This window comes from Oncorhynchus keta, chromosome 28 (assembly GCF_023373465.1).
Source record: "Oncorhynchus keta strain PuntledgeMale-10-30-2019 chromosome 28, Oket_V2, whole genome shotgun sequence".
Taxonomy (NCBI): Eukaryota; Metazoa; Chordata; class Actinopteri; order Salmoniformes; family Salmonidae; genus Oncorhynchus; species Oncorhynchus keta.
Window position 1 is genome coordinate 14,568,201 of NC_068448.1, and position 25,649 is coordinate 14,593,849.

Sequence of the window (25,649 nt, forward strand, 5' to 3'; positions counted from 1 at the left end):
GATAAAGAGGCCTGTTTTGTGAAGCTGTATGTGTCCTGCTGTATATGTAAAGCAACATAGCCATGTGACGTGTCATAATGTCATGTATACATCAACATGTTAAGTCCAGATTTCCATACAGTCTCTTCACTCACTCTATAATAGTATGTACTCACCAATAGAGGATCGCACACACGCACACGCACACGCACACACACACATACACACACACACACACACACACACACACACACACACACACACACACACACACACACACACACACACACAGTATCTTTAAAAAATATATATAACCTGTTGGGAGTTGATGCGTCAGTCAAATGGACAATAGTGGACCAGGGTGGAACTTCCTGGTCTGAAACAAGCAGGTCAGAGGTCAACCATAGCGCTACTGTACCTCTGATACTGTATCTGCTACTGTACTAGATTTATATATCCTCCACAACATGCATATCCCATTTACACATGTATAACAACACCCCACACAGCTTCATCATTTAGATATGTCTGATGTCAGAGGGCTGTCATATTAACGGAGACTGTGTGTGTGTTGCTTCCCACTTCAAGTGTTCTTATACTCGTTTCTAACACTTTCAACTGTACTGGGTTGGCTTTGATATGTTCCTTTCACATTGTCTTTCCAGGACGGTTCCCACAACTATGGTTCCAGGCCATCACAGTACAGCTGGGCTCAGTTGTGTGAAATGGGTATCAGACTTCATTTTCTGTGTGAGGCCTTGTCTGACGGGTCCATTTCTATTGGATTCTCATGTGTGTAATGCCTGTTTATTGGGTGTATAGAGAGATCAGAGGACTGCCCAGCCAGTCTGCCTGCTGAGCCTAGTCCACCCAGTGTGTGAAGCAAGTGTGCCGTGAGTGTGTAGGCAGGGTGGGGGTCCGCCTGCCCTGCCGTCCCCGGAGCAAACGGACAGTGTCAACGCCTTTATAAGTTGATTAGCTAGAAAGTCTCGCCTTTTCCTGTGAGCAGCTCTGTGTGTTGCCAGCCAGCTAACAGCGGGAAGAATAGAACCCTAATGCACTTTGGCAAACACATCAAATGGCCAGCTGTCAGGAAAGCTAGTCTGTGTCTTTTTTCCCCTCGATTCTTGTGTTTTGACAATAAAGATAACCTATCTCATCCCGTTACAATACACGCTGGCTGTCTCCCAACTCCTGCCTCGTTTCTGATATGGACACTGAACTACCAGTCAGATGGTGGCCTTGCGTGTGATAGTTACCCTACTGGACTTCTAGTCTGTGACGCCACACAAAAAGAGAATAAAAAAATGAACGGCACACACTCGTCTCTCCTTGCAGTGAACTTTTAGGACCAGCGCTGTAACCACCAATCTTTAACTCGTAGCCTTCATCAAACAAAACAGCAACTCCCAGGGTTCATCTTCCCCCAGTGTTTCAGTAAACAGAAGATAGTATTTGAAAAATAATTGATATAGACCTAGACCTCATGACGTAGTGTTTATTTACATATAAAGGTGAGGTTTAAGTTCAGGGAAATAGTGAATGGGGACATGTTTATTGGAGCGCTTCAAAGCAAAAACAGGTTTTCAAAAATGATTGCAAATGGATTAAAAATAAAACTGAAATATCACATTTCCATAAGTATTCAGACGCTTTTCTCAGTACATTGTTGAACTACCTTTGGCAGCATGGAGTCTTCTTGGGTATGACGCTACAAGCTTGGCACCTGTATTTTGGTAGGTTCTTCATAAACCATGTGCCATGGAGTCTTCTTGGGTATGACGCTACAAGCTTGGCACCTGTATTTTGGTAGATTCTTCATAAACCATGTGCCATGGAGTCTTCTTGGGTATGACGCTATAAGCTTGGCACCTGTATTTTGGTAGGTTCTTCATAAACCATGTGCCATGGAGTCTTCTTGGGTATGACGCTACAAGCTTGGCACCTGTATTTTGGTAGGTTCTTCATAAACCATGTGCCATGGAGTCTTCTTGGGTATGACGCTACAAGCTTGGCACCTGTATTTTGGTAGGTTCTTCATAAACCATGTGCCATGGAGTCGGCACATCAAATCTCTTCACAAAGTGCATGGCACCGCTGTCAACATTTATCCTAAAAATGAAACTAAGACTTGTTAATTGTTACCAAGAAATGATTTGATAAGGAAATAAAAACAGATACATCGGACCTTTAATAATGACTATAGACTAAATTGTCCAGTTGTTAAATGGATAAATTGAAAGGTATCACTATTGAACGTGATGGGTTGTTTGCAGGACTACTTAGAGAGCATTGATCTATTGTTTTCCTTCCCTGTCAGTTATGCCAAGTTATGACATTGTTGTAATACAAAAGCGCTTGTTTACTATCAAATCCTCTCATAAGAAGATTATTTCTAAGAAATTTACACAGCAACTCAAAAGTCGTATTGTGATAAACAGAACTAACTTCACAAGGCCAGTTTGCACATTCACTAAAATAATTAGGTTAAGTGGTGGTGGAGGGAGGGGGGGGGGTCAATGAAATGTCAATTGCTCTGAAAGTTTCAAACAGGTAGATGCACTTGTTTCTGACACACACACACACCTGTATTCATTAAGTGCCATGTCTAGGCGGTGTGTGTGCTTACAGCCCACAGGGCGAACCAAACCTCTAATATGTACATTTGTATGTTTGGCATAGGTCCTCAGATCCTCAAGAAGTTCTACAGCTGCACCATCGAGAGCGTCAATGCCTGGACCGGCAACTGCCCGGCCTCCGACCGCAAGGCACTACAGAGGGTAATGCGGACTGCCCAGGACATCACTAGGGTCAAGCTTCCTGCCATCCAGGATCTCTATACCAGGCCATGTCAGAGGAAGGCCCTAAACATTTTCAAAGACTCCAGCCACCCTAGTAATAGACTTCTCTCTGCTACCGCAAGGCAAGCGGTACCGGAGCTCCAAGTCTAGGTCCAAGAGGCTTCTAAATAGCTTCTACGCCAAAGCCATGACTCCTGAACCGCTAATTAAATGGCTACCCAGACTATTTGCATTGCCCCCCCCACTTTTACACTGCTGCTACTGTTTATTATCTATGAATAGTCACTTTAGTAACTCTACATGTACATATTACCTCGACTAACCTGTGCCCCTGCACATTGACTCTGTACATAGCCTCGCTATTGTTATTTTACTGCTGCTCTTTAATTATTTGTTACTTACATTTTTTAAATAACACAGATTTTTCCATAAAACTGCATTGTTGGTTAAGGGCTTGTAAGCATATCACTATAAGGTCTACTACATCTGTTGTATTCGGCGCATGTGACAAATCAAATTTGATTCACAGGAAGTAGCATTCTGCGAACATTAGACACTCCCTTTTAGTGGAGGAAAAGGCAACACAAAGCAAAAGACAAATCAAACATCCAACAAAAGAAAACAAGAAAGAAACGCAAACAAAAATCAAGGAGAAACAATGATTTATTTTTCTTCCTTCCAAGAGGAAATGAATAATATGCAAGGAAAACTGGTGGAGGAAAAAGAGGATTAGGTGGGTGGTGAAGGAGAGCGCGCTCGAGAGAGTCTCCTCTTGATTTGTGTGTGGGCTTGGGTTGTAGCGGCGTCAGGGACGTCCTCTGATGACAAACAGGACAAAATACAACAGCTTTGTTCTGGACCTGATTAAAGCAAAGCGACTAAGGGTGGAGGGACAGAGGACAGACACGCACACGCACACGACACTCAGAAGACAGACACACTGGCACAGGATGGGCCGACACTCGCAATCACACAGCCCGGAACCGGGATGGGCTGGACAATGAGACCCGATGATTTATAGATTTACTCTAGATCTAACTGCACTCTAAACAGTCTTATTACTCATACCAATCCAGATTACAGACCATGTATAGGAAAATGCAATACATTTGTCCTTTTTCCTCCCTAGTACATAAAAATATATATAATTGCTGAAAGCAACACCTACGGTCACATTCTCATTACGTTAGCGTTTTTAAACAATACAAAATAAAAATGTCAATCAGCTCCCAGATTAAAGAGAGGTTCTAAAAAATGCCCTTGATTAACTAATAAAAAGAGTAGCACTTTAACATTATCACCCCTAAGTAACCAGCCCACTCAAACATTGTGCTCCCCAAAGAATATATTGAATTGATGGGTGCCAGATCTGTTTCTGCTCACTTGCCAAATTCTTATGGAATCTTAATGCTGTTTAACATGACAATGAGTGGCAAAGGAGTTGGCAAGATGGCACAAACAGATCTGGGACCAGGCTAGTGAAATTAGTCAACTTTAATGACTGACCATCGATCAAGGATAAAAGAACTTCAGGTAAACGTTCAGCAGGCTGCCAGGTGAGTTTGGTGAATTTGGAGACCCTGCCCCCTGCTGGTGATGAACGGAACAGAACTCTGACTATCAGCTAATAATAAAGAATACTACCACAATTTAACATGCTGATACAGCAAAGGAGAACCATTACACAAATAAAAACAACAATCATTGACTATTCCAATATGAATTGAACAGAAAAAAAACATCTGGAATTGGCAGTGGACAGTAACCAGTATTGCACTTAGGTTAATATTAACAAACGTTAACAACATTCACAGTAAGATTGGTCCAAGGCAGGATACCCAAAACTAGTGAGCGTCACATTGCATTTAGGAAGCTGTCCTTTAGGGGGTTAAAAACCCACGAGAAAAAGTAAACTTTAATGCCATTATACGACCAATGACACAACCTCCTTAAAAAATAAAATCATCTTTTCATGCATCATTCACTTATTCCAAATGATGAGTTTAAAAACAAGTCATGGGTCGTGTTCATTAGGCACCACATGAAGAAAAGAAAAAGCAAACTTTTTCTGTTGCAAAAAGTTTTCAAACGTAACCTAATGAACACAACCCTTTCCTGTCCCGTTCTCTTCCTCCACGATATGAAGGTCAAGGTATGTAGAATAGAGTGAGTAATCCCTCAACCCTCATTTTAAAACATCCTCCTCTCATTAACAAACACAACACCATTACAGACAGACGTCTTAAAAAACATGGAAGTGGGATTCACAGGATGAGTGAGGCCCAAAAAGAGTGGTTTAACATGAGGGGGGAGGCGGCAAAGAGCGAGAGACGATTCAAACGCTGAACCCCAGAGCAGGAAAAGGAAATGTCAGTCAGTCACAATGTAATGTTCCAAAATAGCTTTGACACGTGTGTCCAAAGAGTAAAGTAAGTCAGTCCCAGCTCAACCTCTCAAACCCACAGAGTTTCTCACAAGGCAATAGGACATCCAGGATGCTCTGTATGATGTCACAATGTCAACAAGAACCCTGATACAGATTAGAGCCCTTTTTCAGTTCCAGAATCTTTTATTGGTTCCAGAACATCTCGTTTTTTGGCTCAGATTACTGTGCACAATGATTCCAATATAACCCCAGTATTGTAGTCTGAGACGATTTAAATTGATTCCCCAGGTCAACTTGTATTAATTGGTGATTAGTCAGTGAGCAGCGCTCTACTGCACTTCTACTCCTCCACTTCTGTCTTTTCATTCTGGTGATCCAGACACCGATAGGTTGGAGGACTGAAAACAAGGTGCCTTTTGTTCCAATGGGAATGCTCTTCAGGAGGCTTAGGTCCCTGTCGGGTGTTAGAGATGACAATTGATTGGTCAAGGGAATGTCAGTCACTGGATCTTTGACAGGCCATTGTCCAGGAGGAGCTTGAGGGGGATGGTGGTGCGGGACACGGTCAGAGGCAGTTTGTGGAGACCTGCGGAGACACATACGGTTAAAAAGGTGTAACGACACGTTTACCGCCAACACACACAGATCACGAGCAAGAGAGAAAGACTGTGAGCAAAGGAAAGAGAGGGATAGAGTATGTGGGCAAGAATGTTTGGGTGCTAAGAAAGTCCATCAATCACAAAACAAAACAAAAGCAGTTGGGGAGGTCACGGGAAAAGAGAGATGACATCTGTTGTGAGTAAGGGGTGTGTGTGTTATATATATATGGCTCTACACTCTGTTGTTTTTGTTGGGCAGAGGCTGAGGGGCTGTGCATGTGTGTGAGGGGCTGTGCATGTGTGTGAGGGGCTGTGCATGTGTGTGAGGGGCTGTGCATGTGTGTGAGGGGCTATGCATGTGTGTGAGGGGCTGGGGAGTGGGCCAGTGGCTAGACCTACAGGCCCCTAGGGGACTCCTACTCCCCTCTCACTTTCCTGAGAAAATTGTATAGGCCTTTATCTGATATTTAATTGTATCTGAGGAAAGGAGAGCAGCCCATTGGGAAACATGGCCAGGCACAGAGTTTGGAGGGAACACCTTGCTAGCGTGTTCACAGTTCAGTCACTCTGAAAACACACTGACCATCGGCAGCTTGCACAGACCTTCTACTGCATAATGAAAGTAACACAATATGACAAATCAAATACATTCAATAGCTGATGAGGGGATTCGGCTGCAGCCAAGATAAGTGGACAAATCATGTACGGTTGTATTTGGAGTGGAACATCCCTTTAAATGGAAAGATGTAAAGCTATATGAAAGCATTATTATTTTAAAAACTAAACAAAGAGCCAACATATAGAACAATCAGGAAACAGGTCCAGAGACATATGTTCCTGTCAAGCACTGTTTCATGTATATAGAGGCTTTAGAAATACATTTGGATTGATTGATGTAAGTACCAAAGGCACGTATGAGTTCTCTCTGCACAGTCCAGGTGAGAGTGTTGATGAGGCAAGCAGAGGTGAGGCCAGCGAACAAGATGTTGTACAGGAACACTATGTGGAAGTTCCCCAGCCAGTTATACCTCCCAAAGTCTCCCAGCAGGTCAAACCGTGTGATGCCTGAAGAACAAATAGAATGTGGTTAGGTTCAACGCTCTGTAACTGCTTTACTGCTCATCATGGATGGATAAAGTTCAGATCCTCGGACTGGTGAGGGTGTATTTGTGAAGCGCAGTACTTGAACATGGCCACGGTCACACAGCGTTTATAGTGATTGACCGCATAGACACGCCCTCCTCTGGTCAGAAATGATAATGCAACCAGAAGCTCTGTCTAATAACATTAGGCAATGCGTCACTTTTTGTTCAACCATATGAGACAAGAACACAGAAACTCAACCAGGGGAAAGGGGAGAGCCCTTACCCAGAGTACGAGAGAAGACTGGCAGTGCTGAGCTGAGGACCAGAAGAGAGACACAGTTCCCAATGATCTGTGTGAGGTTGGTGTCCTGAGTGTGGGGCAGCAGGAAGGTGAAGAGAGGAGAGCTGTAGAAGCCCACCACAGACGACACCATCAGGTACATGATGAGGACCACCTGCACTGCTGCTCCCAGAGAACCAAACATGGAGAAGGAAGTTGTCCCCAGACGAGGGTCCTATCACACAGAGGAAACACACGGTTAATGCCAATTGGTTGTAAAATGTTCCCTCCCTCCCTCCTCCGCATAATCCTTGTATTTGTGTCATCTTAAATCAATATAACATATAAATGGTCCTCAGTAACTTCATATAGAATAGAACAGGCTATTCAGGAGCAACAGTGGCAATATACAATTGGAATTCAACATACACTACATGATCAAAAGTATGTGGACAACTGCTTGTTGAACATCTCTTTCCAAAATCATGGGCATTAATATGGAATTGGTCCTCCCTATACCAGTCTCCACTCCTCTGGGAAGGCTTTCCACTAGATGTTGGAACATTGGAAGCAAGTCCCTGCAGCATTCAGCCACAATAGCATTAGTGAGGTTGGGCGATTAGACCTGGCTCGCAGTCGGCGTTCCAATTCATCCCAAATATGTTCGATGGGGTTGAGGTCAGGGCTCTGTGCAGGCCAGTCAAGTTCTTCTCCGATCTCAACAAACCATTTCTGTTGCCACAAAGTTGGAAGCACAGAATCATCTAGAATGTAATTGTATGCTGTAGCATTAACATTTCCCTTCACTGGAACTAAGGGGCCTAGCCCGAACCATGAAAAACATCCCCAGAACAATATTCCTCATCCACCAAACATTACAGTTGGCACTAGCGTTCTTCTGGCATCCGCCAAACCCAGATTAACCCGTCGGACTGCCAGATGTTGAAGCGTGATTCATCAATCCAGGGAATGAGTTTCCACTGCTCCAATGGTGACGAGCTTTACACAACTCCAGCTGATGCTTGGCATTTTGCATGGTGATCTTAGGCTTGTATGCGGCTGCTCACCCTTGGAAACCTATTTCGTGAAGCTCTCGAAGATCTTGTGCCGACGTTGCTACCAGAGGCAGTTTGGAACTTGGTAGTGAGTGTTGCAACCGAGGACAGAATTGTTACGCACTTCAGCACTTGGCGGTCCCGTTCTATGAGCTTGTGTTCCTACCACTTCGTGACTGAGCCGTTGTTGCTACTAGATGTTTCCACTTCGCAATAACAGCACTTACAGTTGACTGGGGCAGCTCTAGCAGGGGAGAAATTTGACAAACTGACTTACTGGAAAGGTGGCATCCTATGACAGTGCAATTTTGAAAAGTCACTGGGCTCTTCAGTAAGGCCATTCTACTGCCATTGTTTGTCTATGGAGGTTGCATGGCTGTGTGCTTGATTTTATACAGCAGTCAGCAACTAATTTGAAGGACTCACTCATACGTATGAAAAAAAATTATAATAATTAAATCGAGAGAGAGTTTTCGGCCATATCGCCCAGCCCTACAAGAAGACTAACAGCACGTGGTCTAGAATTGATGCTATAAAAGCCAATAATCCATACAAAGCCCCTACCAGCTCAAACATCCCCTTATTCCCCTTGGTAGAGTCCTCACCCCCATTCCTCTGGGCATGGCCGTCTCGTCGAACAGGAGCTCCAGAACGTGGAAACATACCATCAACACACACACCACCGTTAGAGCTAGGAGCAGGAGCATGGCCAGAGGGTAGAACAGGTTCCGCTGCCATGGTGATGCTCTCCTCCGCATCTCTGCGGGGGGGGGGGGAGAAAGAGCGAGAGAGACGGAGAGAGACAGGGACAGAGCGAGAGAGACAGAGCGAGAGAGACAGAGCGAGACACAGAGAGAGACAGAGAGAGACACAGAGAGAGTGAGAGAGAGAGACAGAGTACACGCCCGGTGAGCAATGTTGCTATTCCTGGACTTTTTATAATGCCTGAATGAAATCAATGTTGTACTTTAAAAATAATAATCTTCCAATGAATGCTATCCAACCCTAGAATCCCCACAGTGATCCCTGTATGCTGCAGCCCTAAATCAGTCAATACCCACAGAAGGTAATAAAACACAGTAGTATTATATACACATCTTGGTCTTACGGAGGGCGATGCGTTTGGCCTGGACGCCGAGGAACTGCATCCTCAAAGGCTCCACGTTTACACTGATTCTGCATGACGTGCTACCGCCTACAAGGAACAGAGCAAGGTCAACACCACCTCCTCTAGGATGACTCATAATAGCATGGTGTAGTATGAGCATCCTGTCTGTGAACTCTAGCACACGGTAGTCAACTCACTGTTGAGTTTCCTGGAGAGCGAAGCCTCCTCGAACGCAGCACAGTTCATCTCCACCTCCACATTCTCCAACAGCTGAAGAAACACAGGGGATGGATGTCATCAAGTTATAACAATGGTATAGTGTTGTTATTGTCTGTATATAGGGGTATAGTATGTGGATTGTCACTCACCCCTGGTTTGACCAGTAGGCTCCCAGTGACACTGAACATGCGGGACAGCCCGAAGGGAGTGCACACTGCAGGGAGACAGGAAGTGGTTAAGAGCGTTGGGCCAGTAACTGAACAGTCGCTGATTCGTATCCCAGAGCCAACTAAGTAAAACAAATCTGTCGATGTGCCCTTGAGCAAGGCACTTAACCCTAATTGCTCCTGTAAGTCGCTATGGATAAGTGTGTCTGCTAAATTACTAAAATGTAATACAAAAAAATATCTGACCATGACCAACTGATCACAAGTTAAGTCAGCTACTTACACAGGAGCAGGAGCACTCCAAACAGAGAGATGGCAGAGTAGAGGTAGGGCAGGTAACACTCCCACACGTCTGAGATGGCATATCAAAAAGTCACCAGAGAAAGGGTTTTCATATATGGTTCTCAGAAATAAAGGACTCCAATTCAATTCTTCAAAATACCCATTGCGAACAGTAGCAAAATGGCTTATATGAATAGCAGAGTCTAAGATCAACTGACCGTAGAGGCTCTCCCTGGCCGTGTTGTTCAGCAGGGCAACACCCACCCACACCATGCCCAGCACCAGCAGAGTGAGCAGCAGCAACACCACCGCCGTCTCATACACCCGCGCCATCACCCCCTTCTTACAGCCCACGAAGCCCTCCGACTCAGTGAAGAAGTAGGCGAAGGGCATGAGGAAGACCAGGGACAGGTTGGAGAACAGGAACACTAGGTTCCATAAGCCTGATGGAGAAAAAGAGAAGAGATATGGTCAAAACATGACAGATTAGAACGCTATGAAACACCATCAAATAGATATAACAATCTATTAGCCAATATTAACAACAGGCCCAAAGGTGAAGTACGTCTGACTGTTAACAGTACCACAGACCACCACAAGGAGGCGCAGCCTGGCTGGATAGGGTAAAACTATTGGGGGGCATACAGTCAAGTCCACTAACATCTGTAGGGATCCATGGCAATAAGCTACAGGGTTCAGTGACGTAGAGTTGGAGTTGACAGTGCTCCTTGTTATTCACGCCAACAACTAACATATGGGACCCACTTCTGCTGGTTGTTTAATTACTGTGAAAGGATAACATGACTCACCTTTTCCAAACACCACACTATATTTGCCATAAAACCAAAGGCAACAGTTGTGGCTGCTTTGTGTGATGTATTGTTTTCTCCACCTTTCTCTTCGTGCTGTTGTCTGTGCCCAATAATGTTAGTTCCATGTTTTGTGCTGCTACCATGTTGCTACCATGATGTGTTGTCATGTGTTGCTGCCTTAGGTCTCCCTTTATGTAGTGTTGGGTTGTCTCTTGTCGTGATGTGTGTTTTGTCCCATTTAACAATTTCCAACGTCAAGCACGGTTCATATTGATTTCAAGCTCACTGACTATCGATACTTAGGATTTAAATATGGTTTAAAACAGAAGGCTATAGAAGTACAGATTGAGTGCGTTGTTGTGGTGTAGACATGAAATGCTGTGTTGGTTGTAGTATAGACAAGGTACAGTACCGTGGATGAGTGATCCATTGAGCCACTGCATGTAGTAGCTGTGAGGGAAGGTGAGCAGCACCTCATTGGACAGGATGGAGATGGGGAGGAGCAGCACAGCACACACCGCCACAGAGAGGGTGAATGTACACAGCCACAGCCTGGAGGGGGAGAGAGTTCGTGACAGTGTAGAAATTCATTTTCATGGAAATGGACAATAAAGCATTTTGGAGTGTGTGTTTCCTGTAGCTTCTCTGTGAGAAGGGGACAGTATAGTGTGTGTTTCCTGTATCTTCTCTGTGAGAAGGGGACAGACAGTATAGTGTGTGTTTCCTGTAGCTTCTCTGTGAGAAGGGGACAGTATAGTGTGTGTTTCCTGTAGCTTCTCTGTGAGAAGGGGACAGTATAGTGTGTGTTTCCTGTAGCTTCTCTGTGAGAAGGGGACAGTATAGTGTGTGTTTCCTGTAGCTTCTCTGTGAGAAGGGGACAGGGTGTGTTCCTGTTCTTCTCTGTACAGTATAGTGTGTGTTTCCTGTAGCTTCTCTGTGAGAAGGGGACAGTATAGTGTGTGTTTCCTGTAGCTTCTCTGTGAGAAGGGGACAGTATAGTGTGTGTTTCCTGTAGCTTCTCTGTGAGAAGGGGACAGTATAGTGTGTGTTTCCTGTAGCTTCTCTGTGAGAAGGGGACAGTATAGTGTGTGTTTCCTGTAGCTTCTCTGTGAGAAGGGGACAGTATAGTGTGTGTTTCCTGTAGCTTCTCTGTGAGAAGGGGACAGTATAGTGTGTGTTTCCTGTAGCTTCTCTGTGAGAAGGGAAGGGGACAGTATAGTGCCAACTGGTATGACAAAGGGTAGGAAGGACATTAACAGTTACACCGGGCAGACTGATACAACTACAGCCAAGTGGTGGTGTCATTCCATTTGGTCACATTGACTGAGATACTAGCTCAAACGCTCTGCTCACACTGACACAGTGAGTGACTGAGTCAACGTGCTGCAGACTGCTACCAAGTCAGTTTGTTCAGCCTTACGCTCTTTACTTACGCAATTTTGTTGACGGTCGCATCTTCAATGTCATCTGAAAAATGGCGAAAAACATATGAGTGAGTAATACATTTATACCAACATGCTAGTAAGGCAACCTAGTACTGACTAAAGGAACATGAGCATCTTGGCAACTGAAGGAAACCTTGAAAACAGACGGCTCCAAACCAAACAACTAGACAGATAAGAGAAGTGAAATGGTAGGAATGTTGATGGAGCCTGGAGGTAGAAGAGAGGAAGAGGTAAAGGAGGAGAGGAAGAGGTAAAGAGAGGTAGAGGAGAGGAAGAGGTAAAGAGAGGTAGAGGAGAGGAAGGCGGTAAAGGAGGCGAGGAAGAGGTAAAGAGAGGTAGAGGCGAGGAAGAGGTAAAGAGAGGTAGAGGAGAGGTAGGAGAGGAAGGCGGTAAAGGAGGCGAGGAAGAGGTAAAGAGAGGTAGAGGAGAGGAAGAGGTAAAGAGAGGTAGAGGAGAGGAAGAGGTAAAGAGAGGTAGAGGAGAGGAAGAGGTAAAGAGAGGTAGAGGAGAGGAAGAGGTAAAGAGAGGTAGAGGAGAGGAAGAGGTAAAGAGAGGTAGAGGAGAGGAAGAGGTAAAGAGAGGTAGAGGAGAGGAAGGCGGTAAAGGAGGCGAGGAAGAGGTAAAGAGAGGTAGAGGCGAGGAAGAGGTAAAGAGGTAGAGGCGAGGAAGGCGGTAAAGGAGGCGAGGAAGAGGTAAAGAGAGGTAGAGGCGAGGAAGAGGTAAAGGAGGCGAGGAAGAGGTAAAGGAGGCGAGGAAGAGGTAAGAGGTAAAGAGAGGAAGGCGGTAAAGGAGGCGAGGAAGAGGTAAAGGAGGCGAGGAAGAGGTAAAGGAGGCGAGGAAGAGGTAAAGAGAGGTAGAGGAGAGGAAGAGGTAAAGAGAGGTAGAGGAGAGGAAGGCGGTAAAGGAGGCGAGGAAGAGGTAAAGAGAGGTAGAGGAGAGGAAGACGGTAAAGGAGGAGAGGAAGGCGGTAAAGGAGGCGAGGAAGAGGTAAAGAGAGGTAGAGGCGAGGAAGAGGTAAAGAGAGGTAGAGGCGAGGAAGAGGTAAAGAGAGGTAGAGGCGAGGAAGAGGTAAAGAGAGGTAGAGGCGAGGAAGAGGTAAAGAGAGGTAGAGGCGAGGAAGAGGTAAAGAGAGGTAGAGGCGAGGAAGAGGTAAAGAGAGGTAGAGGCGAGGAAGAGGTAAAGAGAGGTAGAGGCGAGGAAGAGGTAAAGAGAGGTAGAGGCGAGGAAGAGGTAAAGAGAGGTAGAGGCGAGGAAGAGGTAAAGAGAGGTAGAGGCGAGGAAGAGGTAAAGAGAGGTAGAGGCGAGGAAGAGGTAAAGAGAGGTAGAGGCGAGGAAGAGGTAAAGAGAGGTAGAGGAGAGGTAGAGGCGAGGAAGAGGTAAAGAGAGGTAGAGGTGAGGAAGAGGTAAAGGAGAGGAAGATTCTAAAAACAGAGCGATAAAACGGTAAGACAGATCAAAACGGATGGAGGGGAAATAAGGAGTTGGCCTCAACAACAGAGATATGCAGAGTACACCGTGTTCAAGAGGTCCAAAGAACAAACATCTCTGGTATGCCTGTATGAGTCAAGAAGAGGAACAGAAGAGTTTGAAAAAACAGTCTGAGTGCAAGACAAACCAGTTAGTAGCATCTCAATTGATTCAGACCATCAACACCCCACTATTCAATTAAAGCTGTGAGGCACAAACGTTCTGCTGGTGGTGTTGACTGACTGCTGAGGACATTCATTGCATTCAAAAACACCGTATTGCTAATGCAGAGCAGGTTCAGCTGTCCACCTTTCCAAAACCCAATAAGCACACTGGCTGAGTAGGCTGTGGGCTGGCCCACTACCAAACCTCTGCCAGAAGGATACGGATATAGGCCAGACGTAGGAGGTGCTACAGCTGTTTTCTATAGCCACACCTTATTGGAGTGATTACATAAAGCCACATAACCAATTGCATTTGCACATCCACACTTTGTGTTCACTTGAGAGCAACATAACGCACATTCAATTATAAAATGGTCATACGTGGAAAGGACAGGGTACGTGTTTATCTTAAAAGGAACATTCGTCCCACCCCTCACCCAGCTGACCCACAAGCCTGAGGTGTTTCCATAACAACCTCCTGCAGCAGTGTAGGGCCCTGTGTGTTCTGGCCAAGGCCCCTATAGGCCCAGATAGATAGCTGCTACCCCTCCACATGTACAGGTTGATAGGGAAACATGCAAAACACACATTCAATTAGTGATGGGGGGTCTGTACAGTTAAATGTTGAGATATTACTTATTTTACTCCAGTTTTGTGATATCCAATTGGTAGTTACAGTCTGGTCCCATCGCTGCAACTCCCGTGCGAACTCAGGAGAGGCGAAGTCAAGAGCCATGCGTCCTCCGAAACACGTCCCCGTCAAGCCACACTGCTTCTTGACACACTGCTCACTAACCCAGAAGTCAGCCTCACCAATGTGTCGGAGGAAACACCGTACACCTGGCGACCCGGTCAGCGTGCAGTGCTAGAGTAACACCTCTTTCACTGCACGCAATGCAGTGCCTTAGACTGCTGCAGTGCTAGCAGTCTTTTGACCAATTACATCAGATATTTTTCAGAGCTAGTCTGATTGGTCAGAAGATCAATTCCAATAATCTGAATCTGACTTCTTGTGTAAAATACAGTCTAAGAGGTCTGAACAATAGGTTTCTGCTGTACACACAAGGGAAGGTGTGGTCTCCATAAACATAACCCCACAAGAACATTCCAGAAAGAAAATGTCATCTAGAGGTTTTTCAACAGCTTCCATTTCCTCTAACGGACTGTTAGTTTAGTTTGATGGATGGATGTGTTTAACATAATCCCTCAAGTCATTTCAGTCAGGCAAGCAGACTTCCATACTCACCAGTGGTGATATAGTCTGCATTCTTCTTGAAATGGGTGAGGATGAGGTAGGACAGTATGTAGAGGCAGGTGAAGAGGAGAACACAGATCTTGACAGAGGAAATAAACAAAATACCAAAAGATTAGGCTAATACAGATCATTGCATATCACCAGGATTTTACTTGAAAGACATCTTTTGTTTTCTTGGAAAATATGCAGCTCAGTTCAATAATCCCAACCTCAGTCTAGGAGCCATTCCCCATTATTTTCATCTCTACTTTGTACATTCTTCCACTGCAAATCAACCATTCCAGTGTTTTACTTGCAATATTGTATTTACTTTGGCACCATGGCCTTTATTTGCCTTATCTCACCTGCTCACATTGTATATAGACTTGTTTCTACTGTATGTTTGTTTTACTCCATGTGTAACTCTATGTTGTTGTATGTGTCGAACTGCTTTGCTTTATCTTGGCCAGGTCGCAATTGTAAATGAGAACTTGTTCTCAACTGGCCTACCTGGTTAAATAAAGGTGAAATAAATCAATTCTAAAAAAAAGTCTAAATAAATATCAGGTAAATGTTGAGATAATATCTTCAGATCAGCACATACAACAGATCAAGTCACCTAGGTCGTTTGGTTTCAACTCAGACTCTCTGACAGTTGATTATCATCTTTATTTACATTTGAGTCATTTAGCAGGTCTACGCTCTTATCCAAAGTGTATACTTTTCCATACTGGCCCCCAGTGGGAATCGAACCCACAACCCTGGCATTACAAGCGCCATGCTCTACCAACTGATCCACACAGGACCCTGTTATGTTGGTCATCATCACTAGGAGCTGTACTCATGGCTGACATGAATTGCTGTGAAAGTGATTATCGAAGAAGCTTGACAAGGTTGGGGGTCCTTGAGTGTGCAGACATACTTTAGGACTGTACCAAGGTTATTATAGTAAACTGAAAATAAAATTACAACTAAATGAATAAAATATTTAGTAAACTGAAATACAAACTATTATCTTTGACTCCAAAACTAACTAAAATCCATCACAAATTATGTTAAGTGTCTTTATTCTAAATTTAGGACAAAAATCAAATGGGGTTTTCAAGCTTTTTTTCAAATGTGATTTTCATCCTTCTGACAGGTCACATGGAGATTACCGTTAAATGATCAAGTCAGACTCAGCAAGATGATATTTCCACCAGCAGCACAGCGGATATTGACATGAGCGCCATGCAATACCTCTCTCACACAGTCACTGCGCTGTGCTACAAGTGGTAGCTGTAGCTACAGGACCAAAACAGCAGAGAAGTTTAGCCTCACGCATCAACACTCCTGGTTGCTGTGGAAATCGACCCACTACTATTGTTTACATCTACATCACCTCGCTGAGTCTACCTTCAAACCTAATCTATAACCTGACCCATCACTTTATGCAATACTGCTCCACAATGGCAAGAAGTGACATCCCAGAACATATACAAACACATACATGGCTCCTAGCCTCCCAAGCATAGGCTACTTCATCCCCTAAAAATAAATATAAAAACAGAAGTAGTATCTTTTTTTTAGCAAACTTAAAACTTTTTTTTTAAATAGTCAATCTGATCTAAAAAACTGAAACTGAATTTCAAATAGAAATCTTAACTAATAAGAAAAACTAAAGAAAATCACAACAGTAATAACCCTGGAATTTAGAGAAGAGGAGGCTCGACGGGATAACAGGAGGCGGGATAACAGGAGGCGGGATAACAGGAGGCGGGATAACAGGAGGCGGGATAACAGGAGGCGGGATAACAGGAGGCGGGATAACAGGAGGCGGGATAACAGGAGGCTCGACGGGATAACAGGAGGCTCGACGGGATAACAGGAGGCTCGATAACAGGAGGCTCGACGGGATAACAGGAGGCTCGACGGGATAACAGGAGGCTCGACGGGATAACAGGAGGCTCGACGGGATAACAGGAGGCTCGACGGGATAACAGGAGGCTCGACGGGATAACAGGAGGCTCGACGGGATAACAGGAGGCTCGACGGGATAACAGGAGGCTCGACGGGATAACAGGAGGCTCGACGGGATAACAGGAGGCTCGACGGGATAACAGGAGGCTCGACGGGATAACAGGAGGCTCGACGGGATAACAGGAGGCTCGACGGGATAACAGGAGGCTCGACGGGATAACAGGAGGCTCGACGGGATAACAGGAGGCTCGACGGGATAACAGGAGGCTCGACGGGATAACAGGAGGCTCGACGGGATAACAGGAGGCTCGACGGGATAACAGGAGGCTCGACGGGATAACAGGAGGCTAATAACAGGAGGCTCGACAGGATAACAGGAGGCTCGACGGGATAACAGGAGGCTACGGGATAACAGGAGGCTAGACAGGATAACAGGAGGCTAGACAGGATATAGCTGGCTGGACAGGATAACAGGGGGCTAGATAACAGAGGAGGATAGACAGGATATAGCTGGCTGGACAGGATAACAGGGGGCTAGATAACAGAGGAGGATAGACAGGATATAGCTGGCTGGACAGGATAACAGGGGGCTAGATAACAGAGGAGGATAGATAGTCTGGTTGTTCTCCTTTCTGACTGGCACAGTTGTGCAACTAGCTATCTAGTCAAGATGAGTGGGTTGGACTCAGGAAGCCTCACCCAGTCAATGTTTTGAAGTAAACCGTTTCAGGTCACAATAAGATAGGATTTGTTTCTTCCATCACAATGTATTACTATCCACTGTCAACGGTGTGGTGGGATTTGAAATGACCCAGCCTGTACAGTGACAGAGACATGCAAGACAAGGCCATTAGGCCAAGAGAAACAGATGGAGTCTGCAGATTAGATATACCAGTTTAGCCAGATGAAGAGAGCGGGAGAAACAGGGTGAGAGTGGGGGACTGGGATCAGGTTAGGACGGGAAGGAAGTGTGCAACTAGGCAGACCTTAAACCCCTATTTGGGTCAATATACAGCCAGCCTCAATGAATCTAGGGATATTGTCCGTTCTTACAGAAGACTCCTTGACCAACTGAACATTGATTAATCCCATTTAATCGGATACAGTCTAATAGCTGTCTGCCGGGCCTGGTCATCTGGGGTAAAAATCTGAGAATGTGCCTCTTGAAACTAAATCAGTGGTCAACTGTTCACAACTATACTCACAGAGCTTCAACTCTAAAATCACAGGATGTGGTGAGAGATTAATATGTTTCAAAATTGGTGTTGGAGGAAATGCTGAGTTAACTGGGACTATTCAGAGAGACAACCAAGGACACACATAAAACACAACATGTAAGGCCTAGACAAACATCCTCTCCCCAGCCCTGAGGAAGAGAGGCGATGGTGGCAGGATTCGGGAGTTCACCCTGAGGTGACATTAACTGCAGAAAACAATAGTTGAGAAAGAAAGTTACCTCATCCTGAGAGAGTGGCAGAAATGTGACAAAATGGCTACCACTGCCTGGAAAAAGACTGTTTCCTGTAGATTGAATAATGCTTACCCAAGCACATCTTGTCCTTGTGAAATAAATAAAATGGTATCTTTGACAGTCAATCCAATGAAATAGTGCCTTGTGAAATTATTCACCTTTTGCCACATTTCAGGCTTCAAACAAAGATATAAAACTGTATTTTTTGTGAAGAATCAACATCAAGTGGGACACAATCATGAAGTGGAACGACATTTATTGGATATTTCAAACTTTTTTAACAATTCAAAAACTGAAAAATTGGGCGTGCAAAATTATTCAGCCCCCTTAAGTTAATACTTTGTAGCGCCACCTTTTGCTGCGATTACAGCTGTAAGTCGCTTGGGGTATGTCTCTATCAGTTTTGCACATCGAGAGACTGACATTTTTTCCCATTCCTCCTTGCAAAACAGCTCGAGCTCAGTGAGGTTGGATGGAGAGCATTTGTGAACAGCAGTTTTCAGTTCTTTCCACAGATTCTCGATTGGATTCAGGTCTGGACTTTGACTTGGCCATTCTAACACCTGGATATGTTTATTTTTGAACCATTCCATTGTAGATTTTGCTTTATGTTTTGGATCATTGTCTTGTTGGAAGACAAATCTCCGTCCCAGTCTCAGGTCTTTTGCAGACTCCATCAGGTTCTTCCAGAATGGTCCTGTATTTGGCTCCATCCATCTTCCCATCAATTTTAACCATCTTGCCTGTCCCTGCTGAAGAAAAGCAGGCCCAAACCATGATGCTGCCACCACCATGTTTGACAGTGGGGATGGTGTGTTCAGGGTGATGAGCTGTGTTGCTTTTACACCAAACATAACGTTTTGCATTGTTGCCAAAAAGTTCAATTTTGGTTTCATCTGACCAGAGCACCTTCTTCCACATGTTTGGTGTGTCTCCAAGGTGGCTTGTGGCAAACTTTAAACAACACTTTTATGGATATCTTTAAGAAATGGCTTTCTTCTTGCCACTCTTCCATAAAGGCCAGATTTGTGCAATATACGACTGATTGTTGTCCTATGGACAGAGTCTCCCACCTCAGCTGTAGATCTCTGCAGTTCATCCAGAGTGATCATGGGCCTCTTGGCTGCATCTCTGATCAGTCTTCTCCTTGTATGAGCTGAAAGTTTAGAGGGACGGCCAGGTCTTGGTAGATTTGCAGTGGTCTGATACTCATTCCATTTCAATATTATCGCTTGCACAGTGCTCCTTGGGATGTTTAAAGCTTGGGAAATCTTTTTGTATCCAAATCCGGCTTTAAACTTCTTCACAACAGTATCTCGGACCTGCCTGGTGTGTTCCTTGTTCTTCATGATGCTCTCTGCGCTTTTAACGGACCTCTGAGACTATCACAGTGCAGGTGCATTTATACGGAGACTTGATTACACACAGGTGGATTGTATTGAATGTTCAGATCATTCAGAGATCCTCACTGAACTTCTGGAGAGAGTTTGCTGGACTGAAAGTAAAGGGGCGGAATAATTTTGCACACCCAATTTTTCAGTTTTTGATTTGTTAAAAAAGTTTGAAATATCCAATAAATGTCGTTCCACTTCATGATTGTGTCCCACTTGTTGTTGATTCTTCACAAAAAAATACAGTTTTATATCTTTATGTTTGAAGCCTGAAATGTGGCAAAAGGTCGCAAAGTTCAAGGGGGCAGAATACTTTCGCAAGGCACTGTATGATAGAATTCCTCTTATTCAATTGTAGGCCTATTTGTTCAATACATATGATCACGTTTCTAGGGCATTATTTCACTGCAGTAGAAGGTCAACAACTTCTTGTTCTATTCTTCACTGTAGAATAACATTTAAGGAGAGGAAAACGCATCTGCACACGCACCCACCTTCATGTCAATGCCAAGACACTACATTCCTCTGACATACAAAGTACATTGAACAACGGAAGAGGAGGACACATGGTACAGTGACAAAGTGGGGTTCCTCCTCCTCCAATCCATGGGTGGGACAGGCGATCTCCCTGTCCCTCTATCTAGGATGGCAACAATGAGATTTGGGGAAAACCAGTGGTTGTATCACCCATATTAACAACTGGGCCCTAACCACAGTGAAGTTCCTAAAAATCGCTGCCATTGCAGGATTGTTTCTCATTGAGGCAGTGAGAATAGATCCAACACTATAGCCTGGTTGGGCTGATGTCCCCAACAGTGACAATTTAGCACTTGGACAATAGATTCCAGCTAACAGGACAGGTATCTGAGACTGTCTACAATGTTTTGTTTTCCCCAACATGAACTGAATGCAACACAAAACAATGCCTTCTCTACAGACATGACTGGTGACAATAATTCCCATTCACTGTTCCTTACATCACGCATACGCCAAGTAGCCTATGGTTTTGTAGGTTTGTTGAGAAATTCTTACCAATCATGACGTATATCTAGCCTGGTACCGCAAAATGTCAAATGCATGTCGCAACAAAACAATGACGCTACAAATGCTCAGCATCAAAATTAGCCAACAAACTGTGGAGGAAAGCTTTCAATGTGCTGTGTTCGCAATAAGCCTGCTATATCCCACAAAGAGAAAGTACCGGTAGGTAGTCCAGGCAGTTCTAAACAAGGAGCTGGGCTTAGAAGGGGTTTTAACAGCCAGAGGCTGGGCTTTCTGTCCAGGCAGTTCTAAACAAGGAACTGGGCTTAGAAGGGGTTTTAACGGCCGGAGGCTGGGCTTCTGTGGTGGTGGACAGTTGGGCAAACTTAAAATGAATAAACCCTTTCATGCATGGTGTTCTACTGCTCACTTCCTGCCCCAACATGAACCTGGTTGTTGAGAATAGGCCGAGGAGCTAGAGTTTAGAGTGTGTCTAACGGCCAAGGTCTCTGCCTGCCTGAGCTTGTGTTGAAGGCACTGCCAGGGTTGGCCAGGCATTTGAGAACAAGGAGCTGGAGTTTCAAGAGGGTTCAATTTGGGTTTAACAGCCAAATGATGGGCTTTTGTATTGAAGGCGGTGCAGAAAGTGGGCGCAACATTGTACAGATGGAGACAGTGGCAGAGTAAAAACCCATTCTGTACAGATGGAGACAGCGGCAGAGTAAAAACCCATTCTGTACAGATGGAGACAGCAGCAGAGTAAAAACCCATTCTGTACAGATGGAGACAGCAGCAGAGTAAAAACCCATTCTGTACAGATGGAGACAGCAGCAGAGTAAAAACCCATTCTGTACAGATGGAGGCAGCGGCAGAGTAAAAAGAAAAGCTGCGGCTACCTCGGCATGAAAGCTGCTTTGAAAGCAACACATTGAAGAGTTTGTACAATGCTAAATTTACAAGTGGAACAAGAGGATACATCTAAATGATGCGCAACAGCCAAAAACAATTAACAAATTGTATGGAACATGAAAAGTCTGCATGTCCTTATAATAATAGTCCAAATATTTTCCATTACCGAGAGGAAGTTGAATAACAGATCAATACTGATGTGGGACAGAACATCTTCTGGTCTCTGATACACTTTGGAAGGATGACGTCACAAGATTACTGAAACGTTAACTACCAAGTCATTTTCAAGGTAGCAAAATGAGAGGGGCTTGTATCAGGGTCAATGATGATAAGCTAAGGCTAAATCCACCTTTAATGACCAGAGGTCAAATGATTACGCCGTGTGTGAGAGAGAACAAACAGTGAAGAAATAAGCTTAGGACTGTATGGTAGCTAAAAGGTTAAGCAAGGCCTGGGGTACTTGAGAAGAATTAGGCCTAGGTGAAAGGGACAATGTCAAGATATGCTTTGGGCATTGAAGCATATTTTTAGTATTAAGCCTACTGGGCGATTCCACACCAGCGTAGCCCGAAAGTGTTTTTGGCATCTCAGATTGTTCTGGCAATTCTCACATATTCAAAAATATATATATTATTATTTTTGGGAGGGGGCAGGGGGGGGCTGGAGCGTTTCACATTTGTATCAAACATATTTTTGTTGTCATGATGAAATTTTAAGGACCCATAAGACCATATGACCGTGAACCATACATGATACACACCCCATCTTTGTATAATTCTACCCATTATAGTCTGCTGTAACATATGGAGTATGTCTAGATTAGAGGTCGACCGATTAATCAGAATGGCCGATTAATTAGGGCCGATTTCAAGTTCTCATAACAATCGGTAATCGGCATTTTAGGACACCGATCACGGCCGATTACATTGCACTCCACGAGGAGACTGCGTGGCAGTCTGTTATGCGAGTGCAGCAAGGAGTTACGGTAAGGTGCTAGCTAGCATTAAAGTTATCTTATAAAAAAACTATCTTAACATAATCACTAGTTAACTACACATGGTTGATGATATTACTAGTTTATCTAGTTTGTCCTGCGTAGCATATAATTGATGTGGTGCCTGTTAATTTATCATTGAATCACAGCCTACTTCGCCAAACGGGTGATTTAACAAGCGCATTCGCGAAAAAAAGCACTGTACCAATCAATGTGTACCCAACCATAAACATCAATGCCTTTCTTAAAATCAATACACAATAATGTATTTTTAAACCTGCATATTTAGTTAATATTGCCGGCTAACATGAATTTCTTTTAACTAGGGAAATTGTGTCACTTCTCTTGCATTCTGTGCAAGCAGAGTCAGGGTATAATGCAGCAGTTTGGGTCGCCTGGCTCGTTGCGAACTGTGTGAAGACCATTTCTTCCTAACAAAGACCGTAATTTGCCAGAATTGTACATAATTATGACATAACATTGAAGGTTGTGCAATGTAACAGCAATATTTAGACTTAGGGATGCCACCGGTTAGATAAAATATGGAACAGTTCTGTATTTCACCGAAAGAATAAACGTTTTGTTTTCAAAATGATAGTTTCCGGATTTGACCATATTAATGACCTAAGGCTCATATTTCTGTGTTTACTATATTATAATTAAGTTTATGATTTGATAGAGCTGTCTGACTGAGGTGGTAGGCAGCAGCAGACTCGTAAGCATTCATTCAAACAGCCCTTTCCTGCATTTGCCAGCAGCTCTTCGCTGTGCTTCAAGCATTGCGCTGTTTATGACTTCAAGCCTATCAACTCCCGAGATTAGGCTGGCAGTACTAAATTACCTATTAGAACATCCAATAGTCAAAGGTATTTGAAATACAAATGGTAGAGAGAAATAGATCTATAATAACTACAACCTAAAACTTCTTACCTGGGAATATTGAAGAGTCATGTTAAAAGGAACCACCAGCTTTCACATGTTCTGAGCAAGGAACTTAAACGTTAGCTTTTTTACATGGTACATATTTAACTTTTACTTTCCTCTCCAACACTTTGGTTTAAATAATGCAAAAACAAATTGAACAGGTTTCATTATTTATTTCAGACTAAATTGAAGTTAAAAGTTCAAATAAGTGTTCATTCAGTATTGTTGTAATTGTCATTATTACAAATATGTATATTTAAAAAATGGGCCGATTAATCGGTATCGGCTTTTTTTGGTCCTCCAATAATCAGTATCGGCGTTGAAAAGTCATAAGTCGACCTCTCTAGTCTAGATACTGAAATACAATTTCACATCATGAGGGTCTTGGCATTCTGCAACGTTGTCGTCATTTCTGTCTCACAGAATAAGCCTACAAAACGCAAGATTAGATGTGGTCTTTAAAGTACAGTGCTGTTATCTTTTTGGCTCATGGAACAAGGCGTGCTCTGCTGTAGCTAGGTCTACATGAGAACTGCTGTGCGTTGCGGGGTTAAGGGTCATCTCGATGTGCCCTGTTGAAGCAATAGTAATCAGGTCTGAAGTTCAGCAGGAGCTGTTCTGTGCCATCCATACAGTGTTGTATTCAGTAAGGACAAAACGTTTTAAAACTGAGTGAAAGAGGTACCACCAAAACTTCTCCAAATAGAATGCAGATATACATTTAATGTTGTGAAACGTTTTGCTGCAGTGTGCCCTACTGAACACAACCCAGCGTAACATCCCATAAAGAAGTCAATGTGGTGGAACCAGGTGGCAACAGTTCAGGTAAAATCATTACATATTCATTAAAAAGTACATGTTTTATATACTGAATGGAATCTATACAACTATAAGTTATGCATGGCTCTCATTACACACAACTATGATAGTCTACAGCCAAGGCTTTACAAGAAGAAACATACAGAAATGCATATGGATGGAGGCCCAAGGTGGAAGAAAAGGCTCCATGGGTTAGTTACCCTTCTGTGTCTCAGCCAAATTAATGACCAGCCACACACACCCCCCCCCTGTAAAGGGATTCCCTTGTAATAAGTTATAGGCTACAGTAACCACAGAACTTCAGTAGAGGAAGAAACGATATCACTATCAGTATGCAAACTTTTATGAACATAATACAGCCACTTCCCGAAATACACCACGGATTAATATCTCGCTGAAATGATTTTTGTGTTGAGGTTTATAAACAAAGAGCATTAGTGTACTTACAAAAATCTCTCGCACTTTGTTGTGGAAAAGTTGCTCTCTAACCGACACGTCGTCTACTTCCATCCTACGAAACCATGACGCAGGGGTTAAAATATGATAAAACGTGGCAAAAAGCGCTGGGACGGGATGGTAGTACAGTAAAACAACAAAGCATCTCTCGCTGGTTAGAACAGTGTGGCAAGCGAACTACATTTGTCCTAAACTTCTCAAACTAACGACAAAGCTACGGTCGCGGACCCTGTTTCGTTTAAACTCCACAAACAAGCAACCGTCCTCCGTGCGCGTTACACATGGGGGTGGTGACTGGGCGGGCGATCCGGGAGAATGGGTGGTGGTTAAATGTACCGCTACCTGGGCTGCGTTCAGTACGTTTGTTATTCGTGGATCTATATATTTCTTTTCTCGAACACAATCATAATTGCTTCTATTTTACCAGGGCTCTGTTTCAGAAAGCAACGTTAACAAACTCTGAGTTTAAACCTGAACTCTAGGTTGACTAACTCTAGGCTGTCAAACTCAAGAGTTTTCGGCTTTAGAACAGATGATAAATTGAAATCAATCAAATCAAAGTTTATTTGTCACGTGGCCGAATACAACAGATGTAGTTGACATTACAGTTAAATGCTTACTTACAGGCTCTAAACAATAGGGCAAAAAAGGTATTAGGTGAA

General features: G+C 43.9%; 1 protein-coding gene across 1 annotated transcript; it reads right to left on the reverse strand.

Annotated features, from left to right (window-relative positions):
- Positions 1 to 3,425: 3,425 nt before the first annotated feature.
- LOC118360677 (limb region 1 homolog-like protein) lies at positions 3,426 to 25,348 on the reverse strand. Its single transcript, XM_052484944.1, has 13 exons — positions 24,979 to 25,348; positions 15,096 to 15,183; positions 12,207 to 12,240; positions 11,186 to 11,325; positions 10,180 to 10,404; positions 9,963 to 10,031; positions 9,662 to 9,726; positions 9,491 to 9,563; positions 9,294 to 9,380; positions 8,791 to 8,945; positions 7,134 to 7,365; positions 6,669 to 6,830; positions 3,426 to 5,752 (listed from the first exon to the last, which is right to left on the reverse strand). Exons 1-13 carry the CDS (start codon positions 25,039 to 25,041, stop codon positions 5,667 to 5,669), a joined length of 1,479 nt encoding a protein of 492 aa, XP_052340904.1. The 5' UTR covers positions 25,042 to 25,348; the 3' UTR covers positions 3,426 to 5,666.
- Between the last annotated feature and the right edge of the window lie 301 nt (positions 25,349 to 25,649).

Bases quoted from the DNA above. Each gene is read 5' to 3' on its own strand.
- LOC118360677 (XM_052484944.1), bottom strand. From the start codon at position 25,041: ATGGAAGTAGACGACGTGTCGGTTAGAGAGCAACTTTTCCACAACAAA. The intron at 11,326-12,206 runs GTAAGTAAAGAG...CTCCCCCTCCAG, and splicing joins GCGACCGTCAACAAAATTGC to GCTGTGGCTGTGTACATTCA. The intron at 9,381-9,490 runs GTGAGTTGACTA...TGTTCCTTGTAG, and splicing joins GCTCTCCAGGAAACTCAACA to GCGGTAGCACGTCATGCAGA.